Here is a 21,107-nt window from a genome sequence, read left to right on the forward strand (position 1 = left end):
TGGACTTGCTAGCATTGGAATTAAATTACCCACAACTTTATTAGCTGCTGTCCTAACAAAAATTGTGATAATTTTACCTCTAAGTGGAGATACTTTAATTATAAAACACTGATTATACGTGCAAGCAACATGAAAATGCACCATCTGAGAACAAGAATTAGTGTTTATTTTTCTCATCAACAGTAGTGATAAGGAACAATAAATTCCTCAAATGGAGTATACAACATCAGTAATCAGACTGTGATTGTGATTGTCGGTGTTTGTGTGTCTGCTTGTCTGTCCGTCCATCCGTTAGTTAGTCCACCAAATATCTTCGCAAAGGTTGCAGACAGAAAGATGAAATAAAAAGCACATTACTCAGGCAGCAAAGGGGATGAAAATGAGATGATGACCTTGACCCTGAGAAAACTAGGTCAAGGTCAAATTTCAACTTTTGTACACTCAGGAACCGGATAAGATAGAAAGACGACGGAGAAGGCCAGTGTGAGACCGTAGATCAAAGCTAGTGCTTTGATTTATGAAAAACACTAGCTTTGATCTTTGACCTGTGCAAGTAGGTGAGGGGGGTAAAATTTTCAATTCAGGGCTGTTGCGGGATGTTGCAGTCTCTGACTGAATGGTTCCTGTTTCTGACTTGCAGCTGATGAATCTGCTGATCCTGGTTCTGGCTCATTAGACATGATCAGCCAGAGCATGGGTGACGTGTTTGTGTCCTGTTGGCTCATAATGTTGTGAGGATGCACAAATATGTACAGTAGATGTGAGCTGAACATTCACTGGTTGGGTGACTTGTGCTGCCTCACCTACTGCATACCAACAGTATGATCTCAGTCATGTTGCCCCGGCCTTGACATTCTCCCTTTTGTTAGAGGCCCTGTTTCACAGTGGGTAGCGCTGTTGCCTTGCAGGAAGAAGGTTCTGAGTTCGATTCTTTTCTGTGCAGTTTGTTTATTCTTCCCAGGGTCTGTGCGGGTTCTCCAGCTTCCACACACTCCCCAAAATATGCAGTTTAAGTGAGCCTCCAAACTTTCCATAGTTGTGATTGTGAGCGTTTGTTTGTCTTGTGTGTGGCCCGGCCATGAGCTGGCGTCTTATCCGGGGTGTACCCCGCCTCTCGCCTATAGTCAGTTGAGATAGGCTCCAGTTGACCCGAGATCTGGAAAGTCTGTATAAGAACATGGATGAATGGATGGAGTTAGTTCAACAAGGGAGTGGCAATTTGAGATTACATAAATGTCTACATACATATTTCTCTTAAAAAAAGTTGTATTTTCAGGACTCAGGACTACATTAAAAAATCGAGAAAGTACATTAAAACCTAAAAAACAATTTAAAAAAAAAGTTTTATCAAATCAGAACTAACTAAATATATTAAAAAAAACAAATAAACAAATAAATAAATGCCGTTTTAAATCTCTTGGATTTACATCAATTCAACGTGACCCAAATGTGGGGTCCATCCCCCGATTTTTAATGTGAATTTAATTTCCTGTTTAAATCACCGCTGCTTGGGATTAAAACAAAATTACGAAGAAAAAAAACAAAAAACATCTGATGGGAAATAATCCTCGTGGCTTTTTCATTCCACTGACGTGACGTCACTGCGTACAGCCGGGTCAGAGATAGAGAGGAGGAGGAGGAAGACGGCTTTAATACCTGCGCCGTGTGGAGACAGAAGTGATGAAGACTCCTCTCTCTGTGGGGGTGGATCCGTGACGTCACCCGAGCCACCGGCTGGAGCTCTTCCTCCTTCCTCTCAGCCGCGACGCGACTCCCGTGAAGAAGCCGCCGATCGGAGATGTCCGTTGAGCATTCAGGGCGAGCTGTCAGTCGCGATCGTAGCAGAACCCTCACCCCACCCGCGGATGAGCGAGGCGTTTGTCGACTCACTGGGAGATTAGATTAGATTAATTCTTTAATCCACCCGAGAGGATGAACAGCATCAGTACGCGGGTCAGAACCAAACGGACCGAGGCCAGCCTGGGCGCGGAGCGGGAGCATTTTGACAAGAAGCAGGTAAAATTGGATAAACTGGAGTGTGTGTGTGTGTGTGTGTGTGTGTGTGTGTGTGGGGGGGGGGGTTCTTCAGTCTCGGAAACACGTTTATCCAGACCCATCGTGGGTTTTTCAGTGTAACCAGAAATGTGCCTGATTGGTGGAGTGATGGTACCGATGAGGCCCCCCCCCCCATCACCCACTGAACAGAATCACCTGGGAATGGAATGTGTAGTCCATGATTTTAACACACACAGGTGCATTTTTCAGAAAGAATTCCACGTGAAACGCTTCAACTTTTTGAGATCTCAAGGTGCACTTGTTGTATCACGTCAACATCTCCTAAAGCGAGCCCTTCTGAAGGATCTGATCGTTTAATCAAAGAAGTTCCTCCAGTCCAGGTCCACACATGACGCTACACACCATTCATTCCTCCCTGAAATCTGTCCATGGCTGCTGCTCTGATCTGGTTCTTCCTGTTTGGCCAGTTTTCCACCCCGACTGACGCTTCTTTCTCTTTTTGTTGGATATGGCGCTGAGGAATCAGGAACAAGCGCTCCTATCTGTTATCATAGATCTGTGTGGAATTAAAACATGTCCCTCTGAAGGAATGAGGAGGGTTTCGGTGCAACAGGTGGTTTGTGGTGTAGGGTTTAGATGATGTTCACCACAGGTGGACATTATTGTTAAATGTTCTAATGATTCAGCAGGTTGTGGAGGTTGTTGTTCCGAGAGAAGCACACACCCTCCTGATTTGTAGATAGGACTCCAAACCAGGTTAAGTAATCAAACAAACTGTGAAGCAGCTGCCTGGGAGCTCCGGTTTGCTTCGCCTCCCTCCGTGTTGTGTTCTCCAGCGTGGGCTGAGCTCCTCCAGACGGCTGTTTGTTCCATTAACGTTTTGTTTGCTTTCAACAGAAAGAGGTGGAGTTGAAAGTGTTCAAGGCACGGCCAAACAGTCCGTTCTGCTTGTTCCATCCTAATAAATAGATAAATTGGATTTGATATTGCAATCACACCTAAATCATTTTTTTATACCATCAAATCACTTTCTTGGTGCATGTTTGAAGTCCTACTTTCACTACATTAAAGACTCGTTCATTACTTTATGAACGGCACAAACACATGAGCTCATCTAATCTTTTCAATTTTGACTTGGGTTACTTTTTTATGTGGTTCTAAGTCGGATGCGTATCTGATTCCTGCTGGTGTTACGTCCTGGTCAACAGTCGGATCAGAATTCGAGTGGCTTGTCTCCCACTGAGCTTGTTGAAGTCAGTTGTGATGGTGGACAAAGTGGAACCCAGACGGACGCGGTCAAGGCAAACGTTAAACACGAGGCTACAAATCCAATAAGACATAAATGGGAAAACTCTTCCATCAAAAGCAGCTTCTGCCCCAAGTCTAAGTCTGATGGGGGGGGGGGTAACTAAATGTTCCTACAGGAAATAGTGCGAGATGTTCATGCTTGCATAAATTATTAATGGTGATAAAGAAGTTATCACTTGAAAACAGAACTCTACTACTTTCAATCCTGGTGTTAAGATAAAGAGTTAAATCAATGTGTTCCAGGACCATTAATGACAGTTGAACACCACAGGTTGTGAGTCAGGCAGGAGAAAGCAGGAATCAGTCAGTGTGTCGCAGACCCGCATTCTGAATGGAGTCACTTGCTTTTTAAAGCAGGTGTCTTTGTTAATCCAGTCAGTTTTAACTTGCAGCCACCACTGGTCAACTGGATCAATCCATTGAGCAACATGCAAATGAAGGGGTCTGCGCCAGGAAGAAGCCAGGCTCCTGATTGGCTCGTGTTTAAAGAGACGCAACTATTTGGCCTCATGGGCCGACTGACTGACACGACTGCACAGCTAACGGCTGAATAAATATTTCTTTTAATTGTGATTCAGTTTGACTGTATTCCAGAATTAGATCAGCGTTTGTTTCCTCATACAGGTACTCATTGTTGCTGATTCATCCAGTTTAGCGACTGAATCCCCACCACTGCACCTCTCTCTCTCTCTCTCCTGCGTTCTCTCTATTTTGACCTCAGTACCAAGGTGAAACGTCTCACACTGCGTCCTGTGTGTGTTTGTGTTTGCTTTTCCTCACTGCTGTTGCCTGAGCGAGGGCCCATGAGGGAGCGAAGGGGGATGGGAGTCCTACGGGGTAAACACAGCTACTCTGTAGGTGTAGTGACAAAACTGAAAGCTTTTCACTCACGATTGTTTTACGCACTAATAAAACTTGTCTGTGTTTCTTAATGTTCAGTAACAAAAAAGGTGGTGATCAAGACCACAGACACTAGTGAAAATCACGCCATCTGTATGTACATAAAGTACAATATACATTTTCTTTACACACCATTCAACCCTACTGCATTGCTGCAGGTCAACGAGACGTCTGTCACCTGTAAATGAGAACTGGTTTTTATAAAATTGTGCTGTATTAGGATTTTTACCATGTTTGGAATTAAATATTCAGGTGTTTTATTAGAAACGATAAGAGGCCTTAGAGGAATAACAGATTAAAAATCAGGGCTTTGAACCGGTCCACGGAATGAAGACGAACACCAGAAGCTTTAATTTTGCCTGGAATGAAAATGAAACCAAAAGCTTTACATTTTTTAATGTTCTGGAACAAAGTCGGAACAGAAAATAATTGTGACCGGTAAATACTTTTTTTTTTTAATTCTTGAAAAAAATATCTGACCTCATGTTTCATTTCCTGTCATTCACTCAACGCGTGATTAGAGTGGAGAGAAGTTTAGGCATATCACCAACAGTCAAGGAAAAGGCAGTGTCACAATCTGGATTATTTTTATAACAGGTAAACACTGCAGTCTGTCAATCTTTAAAAAAAGTTTGATCTAGACTCCTTGAAGTTTTAAAACTTGGAAACTAAACTGCCGCAACATCTCTGTCTTCCTCTGATTCTCCATCCTCTGATCAGTAACTGGATCAGTATTGTTGCCCTGTTTACTGTAGGGACATGTCTGCAGTATATAAAATAATTGCCTTAGGTAGCTTTAGATTGGCAATTATCTATAAATACAAGGTAAGTTATTAACCGGTTCGGGGCCTACTGTATATTTTTTTAGTTCTAACCGGTTCAGGAACTTCAATTCTTGGGTGGAACGTGAAACCGGAAATGTTATAATACTGTTTCTGTTCTGGACAAACCAATTGGCAAAACATTCTAGTTCAAAGCCCCGATGAAAAGTTAGTAAAAGAATAGAGTAACCTTGGAGAACCATTTGGTTTTCAGAAAAAAAAATATTGAATCCACGTATTTATTAACCTCCTTTGACAACAGTGTCAAAGAGATTTCACCATTTCCTTTCCAGGTCTGTTAATCCATCCTCTGCTTCACTGCTTTAATAATCTAGCCAGATGAATTTTTCCTCTTCTAATTAATGCTACACACACATCTCACCTCGGCTAATGGTGTGTGACCTTGTTAGCCCGATCCCCTGCAGCAGTCTGTTGAATTAAGCTGATAAGGAAGTGCAATAAGTGCACTTCCGTCCTTCCATTGTGCTCAGATGTAGGGACGGAGGGTGTAGTGTGGATGCTTGGACTTAATTTACTTCACACACTGCAAAAATCGAGACATCCGAACATATGGACACGTTGCTAAAGAGCAAAGACGAGAAGGTAAGCAGTGACGCCTCAGTGCAGACTGGAGTTAGTGTTACTGTAATGCTAGCTGGCAGCAGACCTCATGTCCGCCTCGGGGATTAGTCCAGTATTTTCCTCCCTCTCACTTCTCCTCTCTACTGGTCTGAGGATTTTTGGAGCGATGCCTCTCTAACTCTAGTGTCCATGTTGGCATATCTGGAGCGATGGGACCAGATCAGTCTGTTCGGGGTGTGTTTGGTTCCATTTGGCTTGCCTTTCACCCTGGCATTGAGGGAACAGTGTTTGTATGTGCACGGGCTGATGTGAAGCCAGATAGTGAAACTTGGTTTTAATATGTAGAAGCAGAACTAGTTTTCTCAGCTGATTGAAAACATTTGTATGTAGCTAAAAAATCTGGTGAGAGCTGAAACGAGTTTATTAATCGGTCAGATGAAACGCTTTTTAATGTTCTTTTTTTGTTTTTTACTCCAAACATTTCACCTTGGTTTACATAGCGGACTTGAGCAAAGGCATGTCAGGAGATGGAACACAGGAGTGCTGCATAAAGTGACCTTGAACTCGGCTATTGTTTCTATAAAACCGTAATGGAGCAGACTTCAAGCTGTACCTACCAGCCGGTCACCACCTCTTGTCCTTGTTTCCCTGCTCTGTGACTGACAGGCATCCTGAATGCGCTGAGTCTCCCTGCAGCCTTGCTGCTCAGCAGCCATCTGTTGAGACCTCAGTGCCAGGCTATGTGTGCCAGAGCCCCCCCACCCCCGCCCCCATCCAACCCAGTCTTCTGCCCCAGCTGTCGCCACCCCCCCACCCCCCAAACAAACCCCTCATTGTCACACGGGCATCCCTGCTTGCTCGCTGCATTTGATCCATGTGAACGAGAGCCTAGAGGTTCATTTACCTTAGGTGGGGGTGTGTGTATGGGGGGGGGGGGTTCTGCTGTTAACCGGAATGCCCCTCTCTCTCCCTGAGATGCCACAGATGGCCATCTGTGATTTGTATTCCAGCCAAGTGTGTTTTTGGAGGTTTTTGTGAGGGGTGGGGTTGGTTGGGGGCAGCACCAGGTTTTTGTGAGACTTTTATTGGCTGCTGGAGGATTAGGGGCCTCACCAGATATGTGATGATGTTTAGAACAAAGATGTGACATGGGTGGATGTCTTGGGCTCTGTTTTTAGGGCAACCCCCCCCCCCCCCAAACACAGGAGTGCTGCATAAAGTGAAACAAACGGGGAAAAAAAAAAAAGTGGGGTTCACATTTTAATGTTTATGTAAGAATATGCGTTCCCTCAGTGAACTAAAACACAAGGAATGATGAGAGTCTGCGTCTGCCTTATTAAATCACTCACCGTTCCAGGGATGACTTATTGTTTTGTAGGTTTTAAGGTGGCTAAATTAAATGCACTGTTAGTTTAATTGATACCATGGAGTTTGTCTACAGCTGGAATAAAGTAAGAATCCAATGTGTGACGTATGAATTCATACTGAATCGATAGGGAAAAGCTACAATTTATAGCTTTTTGAATCTTTTCATGGAAGAAAATGCTGTTTATAAAAGCAACAGACTGAATATGTTGCTTTAATGTTGGATTTATGCTTTTTACTACGACCAGGAAGCTGCTACCATACAAAAAGCGCGGGCCCATTAAGATATGCTAAAAAAAAAACTGGTGCACTTGTATTATCTTTCTGTCTTTGGTATAAGTTAATAATGTATGAACACAATTCCCCAAATATAAAAATGTTCTTTTATCCTTTATAAATGTGCATCAGCATGTGTTTTCCATGTCTTGTTGCAGCACCTCAGTGTCACCCGGGAATATACAGGACAATCATTCTCTGACTGACTGTTTCTTCATCCGTCACACTTCCGTCACAGCTAAAAATAGTCCTGAATTGTTACTGGAGGTGTGGCAGAACAGGGTTGGGGTTTTTTTTAAGCTTGGTTCATCTGTGGGTGGTGTCGCCGTGCTTCAGGTGGACGTGTGCCGTCCAGCCCCGGAGAGCCGGCGATTTAAATGTCTCTTTTAGGATTTTGTCGGACAGCAGAGGGGGGCCTGAGATACTTGTTCTATATTCCCTTGCTTTGCTCCTGAGTTCATTAACTACTTTTTTAAAAACTACTTTCTCTTTTATTTGTTTGTAATCTGGCTTTGGTTCCATTGTGTTTGTGTCTTCTTTTTGGGAATCTCAGGCCTAACCAGGGTTCTGGTTGGCATTGAATTTGTCATTAAGACACAAAAAGAGCCACAATCTAGTGAATCAACCATGAACCATCATTATTTTCAGACTTAAACACTAAAACAATTCCAAAAAACAGAAATACTATAAAATGAACCCTTTTAATCTATCACTCATTCTTTCATGGATGCTCATAAAGAAAAATCTGTCTTGGAAAAGAATTCCTGAAGCAATAACAGACGGGGTGACTGCACTCGTTCAGTAACAACACATCAGCTCTGGAGTTGGGTTCAATATTTTGCTCCCAAGAGCTTCACCAGAGTGGGTGCGGGTGAAATCCATTGGGACGCCTGTCCAATTATGTGGAGATCCAGACAGCGAGAGCTTCTGTCTTGTCTTCTTGTGATACTGGTTTAACCAGCTGGACAAGTTGGAGAGCAGCTCTGAGCATGTTTTCACATGACAAGCTGCTTCAAAGTCAGGTGGATGATGTAAGTTCTAAGAACTTTGTCTTTTATTTTTTTAAATTATATGAACTGGAGTTCTTTTTACACTCACTAAACACACACAAGCCAGAGTAAACACACACACACACACACACACACACACACATACACACACACACACACAAAGGGCCTGTAGACTTGTAAATAATGGAGAGATGTTGGAATGGAGGGCAGTCACCTAGCAGCGCCTTAGGAGCGGATTGTTTTGGTCAGTGTCTTGCTCAGGGGCACCTCAACAGCACTCAGGAGATGAACTGACACTCCTCCAGCTACCACTTCGCTCCAGAATTTTCGTCCACATTGGAATTGAACCTACCACCCTCCGTTCCTCAGGTTGAGTCCTTGTAGACTGAGCTCAAAAATCTGATCCTGAGTCTGTGGCAGTTTTTGTAAAGTTAGTGTGGATTCTTTATTTCTTTGATTTATTCCTGAAACTGCTGTTAAGCCTGTTTTCATTTCTGTGACTTCTGGAATTCTCATGACTTGTATATTATTATTGAAACTATTGTGAGCTCTGCCACTGATGCTTGTGCGAGTGAAGAAGCAAGCCATTAAAGATCTAAGAAGAACTTTATCCTTGTCTCCACCTAGCTGAGCAGCATCAGCAAAGCCATCAACACCACTGAGACGCCTGTGAAGGAGAAACATGCACGGCGTATCCTTTGGAAAAAAAACAACTAAATTTTAAGAGTGTTCCATCCTGATGAGAACATGTTGTGTGGTATTTCCTCCAATGGTTGGTGCTTCCTAAGCTGAACAACAGGTATCATCCTGGGGACTCACAGGGAGAAGGGAGCGTTCACCTTCTGGTCCTACGCTCTGGGCTTCCCTCTGGCCAGCAGCTCCATCCTCAGCTGGAAGTTCTGCCATGTGCTGCACAAAGTCCTGCGGGACGGACACCGCAATGTAAGGCACCTTTTTGTACAATCTGTAATATTTTAATTTAAATTTAGTCGTGCTTTAGTAGAGTTTGTGAAGAGACATACAGTACATGCCTTTGATTTCAGCTCATCAGTTTTTCTTTTTATCTAGAATCCTCTTTTTTGCCTGAGCAAACCACATACATTCTAGCTTCACCACACTTTACAAATAAATTAACCATTAAAATTAGTTGTGCCTTTTTAATTCTTTGATTATCCTGAAAATTTCTTTTTTGAATTTCCCTGAAAGAAATTAAAATTAAGACCCTGATGGTCATCTTCTACAAAGTCTATATCAAAAACAACATTGCCTACTCTACAATCATAACTCATAAAAATGATGGATATTATTGAATACTGATGAATTTGTTGGTCAGTAATGTTTTTGGTTTTGGGTTTTTTTTCCATCTTGGTTGGGGAGGGTGGTTGTCAAATTCAGATAAGTGTTCATTCAAGCTTTCCTTTTCCCAGGTTCTACAAGACTGCATGAGGCATCACAGTTCTATAGTAGAAATTGGGAGGCTCTGGGTAAGACTTTGTTTGCATATGAATTTGAAAAGAATGCATTGGAAAAACATACATTTTTAAGCCAATGTATTTCATGTGTAATCCGAAATAACCTCCATTCAGTTAGAGATGAATGAAAGTTTAATTCTATTCTTAATCCATGTCTAGGCCAACCTCCATGATCGATATGGACAACTGGTGTCTTTGTATACCAAGCTACTTTGCACCAAAATGGAATTTCATACGAAGGTGAGAGCTTGACACCGCCTGCTACCAAGATGCACACAATTATTCTGGAAAATGCTTGGAATTCACCCTGAAAGGGAGAAGACACTAAACCTTCACAAATGTACCTCTGTAGTACTCGGATATCCCACCGAACCTGGAGGTCTCAGATGAAGTTCTGGAGCGTGCTGCAGGAACAGACATCAATAATGTGTGAGTTTTCAAATACTAAGTTTGTTTAGTGTTAAATCTTCATGAATGTCCGCCGCCCATTGGAAGAGAGAAACTGAAAAGTTCTACTCATTTAATTCAACAGCATCCTGTCGTTATTGGTTCCAAGAGGGGCCTCTTTTCTGTCTAACAAGGGTATCAACTTCTCTCCTGCAGGTTCCAGCTCACAGTGGAGGTGTTTGATTACATGGACACGGAGCTGAGGCTCGCTGAGACAGGTGAACGAAGCCTCCTCCTACCTTTCCTCTGACCTATTCTCCCAAAGATGAGAAACCTGAGCTGCAGTGAAAGGCTGGAGTCTGCTGACATTATCAATTCATGTGCAAAACCCAACGATCCTTGACCTGCCCGTTTTTACACTGTAGTCCATAGAAAAAAAAGCGGGGGGGATTCCAACCACTTGGCCTACTTATAGTATAACTCGTGATCTCCTGTTTGGCCCCAATTTGTTTAATGTGATGAGGAAATGCCTGCAATTAGAGGACATTCTGCTGACTTCCTGGGTCTGCAGGGTGGAGTCCCGGGATCGTGTGTCCACATGATAAACACATTTAGCAGCTGTGTTGTGGAAGATGTTTACTTATAATTACTGTATATTGAAGTTATTATTATTGCTACTTGATCAGTTTGCTTGATGCACAAGAAACATTCATGAGAAAATGTGCTTTGCAGATTTGGTGAATTCAGTGTGAGAGTCTCTACTGTCAACCAGAGATATCGGCTGGATTAATCACAGTGAATTACAGCATGGGTAAAATCAACATTGGTTCTGGGGACACTAAACGAACTGTGCTCCTACCCGTCTCTTCCAGTGCTCCGACAGCTCAACACATCTATCGCCATCTCAACCCTGACATCAGGCCAGTGTCGGTTGTCTCCACTCATCCAAGTCGTCCAGGATTGTAGTCACCTCTACCACTTCACCGTCAAGCTGCTGTTCAAGCTGCACGCCTGTAGGAGCAACTACTATACATTACATCATTTAGCTCACTCGTGGCCTGTAAAATCTGGGTGTATTGTTGCACATTAAGAGATTAAAGCCCAAGTCATGATCATTTACTCATTTAAAATGATTTTACCATTCTAAGCACGTTTTCAATTCCTTGCGTTTCAGGTCTCCCTGCTGACACCTTACAGGGACACCGTGATCGTTTCCATGACCAGTTCCACAGGTACGTTATCCACAGCCTTTCTCTGTTTGAATGCCACTGCATGAAAGAGAAGAGAATCGTTTTTTTTAACCAAAAGGAGAGTGCAACAAAATCCTGCCTCACCCAGTCCACGCAGCACAGCCGATGCAAATCATCACCCTCCCAGGCCTTGTCCTTTATGATGTGCGATTCTGTATCACTGTCACAACAATGACAGGATTTGGGAGGCAGTGGGATTAAATTCATTGCCAAGATTGTGTACTTCTGCTGTTGTGTTAATGCGTCACATGCCTTATGGGATATCGGGGATAAAACACATTGAGGCCACTGGTAACAAGTCTATGATTTATGACGCAAAACACATTTGAGTTTTTATTAAAATAATCTGCATTTTGAGCATTAATATCATGAGACAAGTAACACTTTGTCCCGTTTCCTTTAGTCTTAAGACTTTCTTCAATAGAGCCAGAGACATGATGTACTTCAAGAGACTGATCCAGATCCCCAAACTGCCTGATGTAAGAACACAAGCTCATAATCTGAATGCTGCTACTGATAGCTAAAAATTAGACATTTACAGGTATACATAGCCTGTTTTGTTGAAACTTCTAAAGATATTCTCATTAAGACTGTAGACAATTTTTTTAAACATTTATTAACGTAATGATGTGTTACAACTTTAACCAACTTCCACATTTTCCACATTTTCTTTCTCTCCTTTCCAGTCCCCTCCAAATTTTCTGCACGCAGCGTCACTGGCCAAACACGTGAAGCCAGTGGTGGTCATCCCAGAGGACGACGAACCGGAGCAACCGGACGACGACGACGATGACCCCGAGCCACTCATCGACATCGGCAGCGCCTCAGCATCCATGGTGGAGGCACAACCCCAGGTGCAGCACACAAGTCGCAGATGCATACTATATAGACTCCATCATGTGACTGCTCGTACAGCAGCACCCACACATTATGTAAGCTCATCTTTTCTTGTATTTTATTTCTCAGCAAGTGGACATATTTGATCAGACATTTGGACCTCCCAACGGAGGCTTTGATGACAGGTGAACTGGTGTGCGTGTGTGTGTGTATGTGTGTGTGGTGATCAGTTGGTTTTAATTGATATCTGTTGCAGCACAACATGACCGAGTTTTCTGTCTGGCAGGGATCTTCAGATTGAGAGTCTGAAGCGTGACCTGGAGTTGCTGAGAGCTGAACTGGAAAGAGTGAAAGCAGAGGTAAGAGCTTGAATAACTGAATGGAAGTGTTGATGCTGAGGTTTCAGTGTTTGATTGTTTTTTTTGTTAGTTTTTTTGGAATGTTCGTGTAAAAGGTGTGACGGCATTATTGTCTGTGTGCGAAGGAATCTGGATCATGTGTCGGGTGGCTGCAAACGGCGCTCCTGACATGTGAAATGTAGGAAGTAGCCTCTGAATAAGCCAAGAGTGTCCAGTGGATGGTTTTGACATCACAAATAAAATTCCACCTTCTGACAAAATTCTTCTCTGCAGAATAACATGCTTTATTCACTATTTTTATCACATGTGGGGTTAGGATCGTATTTGTAATCTTAAAATCAACACGTCTCATGAAACGAACGTTTCAGCTTTATGTTAACTGTTAAACAAACTGGATTTACAGTAACACCAGTGGGGTTATGACTAAAGCATTGGATTTGTAATCCTTTTCCCCGAAGGCTCAGCGCTACATCACCCAGTTGAAGTCCCAAATCAACAGTTTGGAGGCCGAACTAGAAGAACAGCGAGCTCAGAAACAACGTGCACTTGTGGAAAATGAGCAACTGCGCATGGAGCTGGAGGCAGTGCGTCGCCGCAATTCAGAGCACGAGAGCATAGAGGCCACGTTCTTTGAAGCAGAAAGTAAGATGTACAGTTGAAGCTCTCGTATACTTTTTCCAAAAAACAAGTTGCTGATGTGTGCACTCATTCCGTCATCTCCCTTTACTTTGCAGAAAGATCGCAGGCCACGGAGCAGCGATACAACAAGCTGAAGGAGAAGCACACGGAGCTGGTGGCCAGCCACGCTGAACTACTTCGGAGGGTATAAACAAGACTGCGGAGCAGTCCAAAGATATTTGTCTGATTTCTCCTGTCAGCACCTCTTGTGTGCGAAACACTAAATGCGTTCATGTGTCGACAGAGTGCAGACACAGTGAAGATGTTATCCGCCACCCAACAGACCCAGGAAGAGGTGGAAAGGACCAAACAACAGCTGACGTTTGAGATCGATCGAATAAGACAGGAATCCGACATGAAGGTTGGCGTTGTGATGATTTAACTGAATGAACACGGACGTGCAGACGTGATACGAGTTATGTAGTTTTTATCGTCGTTGTAGCTGGAGGAGCAGAAGTTTGAAATGGAGAAACTGAGGAGAGAGCTGGAAGAGAAGATGGCAGAGATCATGCGCATCAAATCGACTCTGCAGACCAGCGAGAAAGTGAGTAACGCGACACGTTAATCCATCATTTAGTATTTTTCATCCATTTCCATAAGCCTCTTCCTGGGTTTCCTCATTGCATCCTCTCTTTGCCCAGACGACTGAGCAAGTGAACAGCTCGATGACAGCTTTGCAGGCAGAGAAGGAGCGTCTGATGCGATCTATGAGTGAGAAGGAGGCAGAGTTGTCGTCCCTGCGCCAATCTGCACAATTGCAGCAATCGTCACTTCAGCAGGAGCGAGACAAGAGCAGCAGGGAGCTGGGAGAGCTGCAGGGCAAGCTGCAGGAGAAGGTCAGTGAACGTCTCATTCTTGTATTCATCAGAATTTTAGGTCTGCTCAGAATAAAGAATGCAAGCTCTTGGTTTCAATTCCTAACGGTTGTCAAATTATAATTTTGCCTAATCTCAAACATATTTTTACTCATCATACCCCAGGGATAGCTGCGTATAGTTGTACAGTGGCTGTTTGAATACTTGCAGTCACTTGAATTATTTGAATAATAATTGCTGACATTCTGTTTGCTTTTTTTTTTTTTACTCTATGATAAACACTGAACCAAACTGATAATGATTAGCTTTAAAGTAACCTTAGAAAGCATGCAGTCAGCAAGCAGGATGACACAATCTCGACAATGAGTGAACAGAGGAAAAGGAAGTAGTTGGGAGCAGGGTTCACTAGATTGACGCTGTGTGGGGTCGGTTATACCACAGTGACAAGATGATGGAATATTTCCATAGTCTTCCACTGATGACTGCCATGAAATGCATAGTTTTTTAAGCACTTTCTGAAATCATGTCATCCTGAGTGAATGTTCTTTTTGACACACATAGAGGTGAAACATGAACAGAGAAGGAAAAGATCTAATGAAATTTAGTTAAAAGAAAGCTATGATGATATGAAATAATTTCACAAGAATCGGAGGTAGAAAAATTGAGAGCAGTACAATGTGGGTCATCAAAGAGAATTGTGCAGGTCTTTAAGGACTGATTCATTTCAATAAATCTCACTATCGTAGAAACCATATTCTTAGCAGGTGCTTTATGTTTCCTGCTTTATAAGGATGTGTTAACAGACGCGTATGTTTTCTTTGAATCCTCAGACAAGTCAGGAGGAGCAGCTGAAGCAGAAGCTGCTGGCCGAGCAGTTTGCTCTGCTGCAGGGAACGGTCACCGAGGCTGAGAACATCATCCAAGATGCTGTTGCTAAAATAGATGATCCCCTCCATATTCGCTGCACCAGTTCTCCAGGTGAGACCTCCACTGTCTCATTGTTACTTCAGACATAACTTGAGATTCAAGACAAAAATGAGGTCATATTTGATGTGTTTTGAAGCTGAACTAAGCGTTTATTCATCTGTTTGTTTCCTAAACACAGATTACCTCATAAGTCGGGCAGAGGCTGCACTGGGCTCCGTGGACAAGGTGAAAAGGGGCCATGCAGATTATCTGAGTAACATGGGTGGTAAGTTCGCTCAGACCTCATGACATTTTTGTTCTCTATTTACATTTGATAATGTGACAATCTGCTCTCTGAATGTTTGTTCTTCTAACCAGATGCTGGTAGCCTGGTCAGAGCCCTGACGCAGTTCTCCCACTTGGCTGCGGATACAATCGTCAACGGCAGCGCCACTGCACACATGGCACCCACTGACCACGCAGACCGTAATGATGTTTTCTTCTTTTGCTTTCAAACTTAACCTGCAAATTTTTCTATTGACATTTTGAAAAGTGTTAATGCAAAAAAAATGCCAACTGATTTTTTTTGCCATTTCACCCTCTGCAGGACTGACTGAGAACTGCAGAGGCTGTGCCACGGAGAGTCTGCAGTTCTTAAAAGACCTTAAATCCAAGATCAGCCTCCAGAGGGCGGACCCTGCCTCAGTTCGAGTCATCATCCAGAGGATCCTTCACTTGGGCCAGGTGAGTGACACCAACAGGATGTGGCACTGCTCGACTCTGCAGAAAAGTATTGATAAATTATTGTCAGACGATCTAGTCGCCTCCCATTCGTCTGTATAGAAATCATCGCTGCAGGCGTCGTTGCTGAAGCTGCACTGTGTGCAGTAAAGTAATTGAGGTTAGCTGTAAATAAAGAGGCAGATGCTGGGTAATGCTGTTTATTCACAACTTGTTTCTAGGGCAGTGAGGTAAAAATCTGTCAGCAATCCAGCAGCCATATAAATATGAGACGAATGTGCAGCAGTATATTTTTGTCCCTACAAGGGATCAACCGCAAATATGTGAAAAACAGATTTACTTGATATCAGTTTGTGTGTTTGATACTGATGTGTAATCTATTTGAGCAAAGCTCTATTTTTACACAACAGTCACCTCCACAACAGTCAAGATAAAAATGTGCACCTAATAATTGTTCTCTTGCTGAATTTGTTGGGGCATGGGTGCAGAAAACTAAACAGACAACCCTAGCGACTATTCACCTTTGGTGGAATTTTGCTCGATGGCACTTTTTTTTTGTCTCTCTTATTAAATCAAGGAGTTGCGACCCAAGGGTATGGATGTCCGTCAGGATGAGCTGGGAGATCTGGTTGAGAAGGAAATGGCTTCAACATCAGCAGCTATCGAGGAGGCGGTTCGCAGGATTGATGTAAGTGACGCAGAGCTCACCTTAACATTCTTTAATGTCTTGTAATGAATTCACTGATAATTTGATAATTTATCTGAGCAATGTGATGAATTGTTTTGTCTTCAGGAAATGATGAATCAGGCACGAAAAGATACATCAGGAATAAAATTGGAAGTGAATGAAAGGTTTGTTCATTTTCTGGTGCTTAATTTATCGAAATTAAGTTAAATACCAGCCAATAACTGGGTGCATCTGTTAAATTAGATCTGTTACATTTTGGACTGTCTTATTTGGCCCATATGTGTAAAACTTAAAGCTAAAAATTATTTTTTTTCGTGTCAGTGTTTCTGTTTTGCTTCTCTTGTTGAAGGGTGTTTACTGGAGAATCAAACACAAGCAATAAATTACTGGATTTTTTTCTCAAATAGTATCTCTCTTTCGCAGAATCCTCAACAGCTGCACAGACCTAATGAAGGTATTGATAAATTTGAACTAATAAATTGTTAGCTCATAGTCTATATGCTATTTTAATCTACATCCTAATGTTCATATGTTGACGTATCTCCTTCTCTTTCCCTTAGGCCATCCGCATGCTGATCATTGCATCTACAGATTTGCAAAAGGAGATTGTTGATGGTGGGAAGGTGAGTCACAGGGTTCAAATCTAAAACTGGTAAACTGTTTTATCTTTGAATATTCATCTTTTTGTTTCTGAGATCCAACCAGTAATGGTTCAGTTCCATTCAGGAAATACAAGACTAACTGTCCTGTTGTTTTGCCTGTTAAGGGTGCAGCCACTATTCAGGAATTCTATGCCAAAAACTCTCGCTGGACGGAGGGACTTATCTCTGCTGCCAAGGCTGTAGGATGGGGAGCCACAGAGATGGTGTAGGTTATACATACGACACGTATTTTAAAAGCATCAAATTTATATCTTATCCTTTTAAACACTAATATCAATTCATGGCTCATACTGTAAACAAATGACCTACTAGCTGAAATGGGTGCTAGCACTTGAAACACAGTTTTCCTGCTTTTCATTTAATATATTTTCCTTCTTCACTGTGACGTCAATGTAGATGAATTTGTTTTCTAGGATGCTACCTACTGCTGCAGTGCTCAGCTGGAATCTGTGGTGTTTTTACTGTCCTCATGTTTGCATAGCTAACATGAAAACACATTCAAGTAGTGGCACTTCAATGAGACAACGTGAAAATATACACACACACACACACACACTCGCAAACCCAACAACTGCAGATCATGCAGAAACACGTTAAACCGTTATTAATTAGTGACAAGCTTACACAGCATGTTGACTACAGGTAAACTAATTTTCCTATTTTTGAAATCAGTGACTGATTTTACATGAAATCAGAGAATTTAATCCGATCGTGTGATTTAATGATTTTATAGTGGTATATATCAGGCCTAAAATGACTGTTGTTTTATGAAATAAAGTGATACGTGTATTTATCTACTTCCTTACAGAGAGTCTGCAGATAAGGTGGTGCTGCACACGGGCAAATACGAAGAGCTGATCGTCTGCTCCCATGAGATCGCTGCTAGTACAGCACAACTGGTTGCTGCTTCAAAGGTACTGGACTAATTTACTGCCAAACACGCAGCAAATTAAGATTAATTTAGTGATTGTCAATGTAAACAGAGCTCTCTTTTTTATGTAATTAGTTTCTGTAGATCTGTGTCATCTACTCTCACACAAGTTCTGTTTTCTGCACTCAGGTGAAGGCAGACCGAAGCAGTAAGAGGCTGACCGTTCTCCAGCAGGCGTCCCGTCGCGTGAATGAAATGGCAGCTAATGTGGTGGCCTCAACAAGGACAGGCCAGGAAAACCTAGAGGAAAAAGGTGACTACACTTCATTCTGTGTCTGTCATCATTGTAGACTCGGATGAGCTGTCAAAGGACTTCTTTTCATTCAAATACTTTGTGTGCAGATACCATGGACTTCTCTGGAATGTCCCTCATCAGGTTGAAAAAAGAAGAAATGGAATCACAGGTAAGTTGTCACTGAAACGGACTTTAAAAAATTTTTTTCTTTATTTATCACATAACATTTGTTGTTTTTAAACTATAAACCTTAACTTGGACATTTTACAGGGCATACTGCTAAGTTGGGTTAAAGTGTTAGTGAAGTGGAGGCAGGTATCCTGGAGATGCTGTTTTACCCACCTGCCGGCCCTCATTTATATACCCCAGCCAAGTCGATTTGTAGATTATGATGCATGCGCTAGTTGTGCATATGCAAAAACAAATGAATGTCGGACCACGTGGATTAGATCCCTACTACAGTATTTTCCGCACAATAAGGCGCACCTAAAATCCTATATTTTTCTTACAAACCCTCAGTGCGCCTTATAATCCGGTGCGCCTTATATATGGATTAATATTAATATTGGTTAAAAAAGGGATCGCTGAAAAAAATCCGGCAGTCTGGCCGCCAGTCATGCCGCACTCCGCTACCAGGGGCACCCTCACAAGGCACTCGGGCCCATGCCCCCTAACAACGGTAGTCAAGGGGCATCACCGAAGTGCCGCTCTCACTGACCTGCTGTCTGACGGCAGAGCAGCCTGCGGAGATCACCTTACGTAGCAAAAAATAAGGAACTTTCATCAATTCTATTAATAAAGTTTGACCGACTGACTGATCTCAGTATTTCCCAACTACTGTGGCACCGGAAATAACCCACTTTAAACTTAATTTGTCCCAAACATGCTATTGTCGAGTGTCAGTGCAGTTATCTGGTATGTAGTGACGGTCCATTCTATTAGTTTGCGGAAACACACGGAGAAACTGGCATCAAGGTGAATGAAAGACCCTCAAAACTGAACTTCCAGCCTTTTCTGAAATTTCAAGAGCAGTCACTGCTAGACAAAGGTGCCTGGTGTGCTGCACTGATTTGCAAATGTAGTTGATAGCTAAAAAAACACGTTACGGGGGCTCGGGGGGGGCACACTTAGGCTTGTGTATTCTGTCTGGCAGCAACGTACTGATGCCAAAGTGATCAAGCGATCAGGTTTCCTTGATGAGGCTCAGAATGGCCTCATTGAAATAACAATAGGGCCATTCACAGCTGATTAAAGGTACTCACAGTCATGAATGCTCTAGCTAGTGGACGGATAGCGCAACTACAGCCACTAGTTTTTTAAAATCTATTTCAATTTTTTTTAATATATCCGCCTATAATCCAGTGCACCTTATAGTGCAGAAAATACTGTATTCTCATTTCACAATAGTATGTTTTTTGTGCAAATGATTTGATATAGAAGTTGTTTAATTACGGTAAACTAACAGAAAAGGCATAAATGGTTACAAAAGGCCCTTTTGCAACCATCCATAACAATTTGCTGTTTTCCAACCTTTCAGGTGAAGGTGCTGGAACTAGAAAGTCACTTGGAGAATGAGCGCGTGCGGCTGGGCGAGCTGAGGAAGAAGCATTACGAGTTGGCTGGAGTTCCTCTTGAGCAGGTTTCTGAGGGGAACGGCGACTCCTTCTCGCTGCCTCATTCTGCCAACATGTCACCAAAACACACCAAACCGGCGATCATGAGGAAACCGAATTTGGCCCAAAAACCCCACTTACCACCAAAATCCTTGGTAAGGACTATGAATAAAGGTTATGTTCTGTAATTTAAGTTAGAAAACATGATTTAAACTGATAATTTTTGTCTGCCTTTTTCTTCTGTATGTTACAGTATAAATAATGTCTGAGCAGAAGAAGAAAATGCTTCATGATGACGAGTCGGATTAACCAGAAGAAGATTGCCTTTTTTTAAACAGTTTTTTTGAGTTGCATGCTGACAATCCTCTGCTGGATTCTGCATCTCATTTTTTCTTTCTTCTTTTCTGTTTTACTATGTTTTGCCAAAGTGGACCAAAAGCCTTTTTTTTTTTTTTTAAATCCTTGATGTCAGTAAACAAAATGCAGTCAATATCTTTTTTTAAAAGACACATTCACAAGTCGTCCTGGCAGAATGCCTTTAATTTTTGTCTTTGGCAAAAACAAAAAAATAGCTGATAGTAAACTACTAAGCTGTGTAATTCCCCCCCCTCTAATTGGTGTAACAAAAATTTTAGACGATCAAGCGTCAAATGCTTTTAGATTTCAAAACTTGATTATGATCAGCATACCTTGTACTTCTGTCTCAATAATTATGATCAATTAACACAATTTTGCACACTTTTTTTAGACAACATTTCCAAGCACATGTTTTTCCTCACACTATATACTATTTATGTTGTGGTGGGTGCAGAAGGAAACTGGGGAATCGCATCATGGAGTTTTCATGTCACTGTTAAAGTTTTATATACCTCTGGGTTGACCATTGTGATGGGCAGTGTTTCTTTTAAACAGCTTTCTTTCTCCACAGTATGATTGTCTCAGAGGCCTTGAAAATATACTGTACAAATACATTGGATCATACAGTCTGTGTAGGAGTGTGAAACCAGAATCATCTGTTGAATGTCTGTTTTTAATTGCTAAAATGTTGTGTTAAAGCAGCGAATTTTGTGCTTGTGCACAAATATTGGATGGTGGCCTCCAAGATTATAAAAAGCTGCTTTTAGGTTGAAATTTTAAGGTTTATTAATGTACAGAATAAAGGTTTTAATCCTCTATGCCTCTGGGTGCTTTACTTACAGGGTCTTTAAATGCATCTTTTTCTATGTTCTGTCTTTCCTCAGTTTGAAATGTCTTT

General features: G+C 42.1%; 1 protein-coding gene across 2 annotated transcripts; it reads left to right on the forward strand.

Annotated features, from left to right (window-relative positions):
* The first annotated feature begins 1,754 nt into the window (after positions 1-1,754).
* On the forward strand, positions 1,755-21,028 carry hip1rb (huntingtin interacting protein 1 related b). 2 transcript variants are annotated; one of them, XM_068311381.1, is made up of 32 exons: positions 1,755-2,016; positions 8,906-8,969; positions 9,078-9,220; positions 9,706-9,762; positions 9,910-9,990; positions 10,103-10,179; positions 10,354-10,415; positions 11,010-11,150; positions 11,312-11,369; positions 11,791-11,866; positions 12,074-12,241; positions 12,354-12,409; positions 12,511-12,583; positions 13,042-13,225; positions 13,318-13,406; positions 13,506-13,622; positions 13,704-13,805; positions 13,903-14,097; positions 14,907-15,054; positions 15,182-15,268; positions 15,361-15,468; positions 15,590-15,726; positions 16,301-16,411; positions 16,517-16,575; positions 16,835-16,865; positions 16,972-17,034; positions 17,178-17,278; positions 17,882-17,987; positions 18,134-18,257; positions 18,347-18,408; positions 19,777-20,007; positions 20,106-21,028. In XM_068311381.1, the coding sequence occupies exons 1-32, from the start codon at positions 1,933-1,935 to the stop codon at positions 20,112-20,114; spliced, it is 3,204 nt and encodes a 1,067-aa protein (XP_068167482.1). In that variant the 5' UTR covers positions 1,755-1,932; the 3' UTR covers positions 20,115-21,028. The 2 variants fall into 2 exon arrangements, with proteins under 2 accessions (XP_068167482.1, XP_068167483.1); XM_068311382.1 differs by lacking the exon at positions 1,755-2,016 and adding an exon at positions 5,521-5,648.
* Positions 21,029-21,107: the final 79 nt, after the last annotated feature.

The sequence above is a fragment of the Antennarius striatus genome, chromosome 3 (genome assembly GCF_040054535.1).
Source record: "Antennarius striatus isolate MH-2024 chromosome 3, ASM4005453v1, whole genome shotgun sequence".
Lineage (NCBI taxonomy): Eukaryota > Metazoa > Chordata > Actinopteri > Lophiiformes > Antennariidae > Antennarius > Antennarius striatus.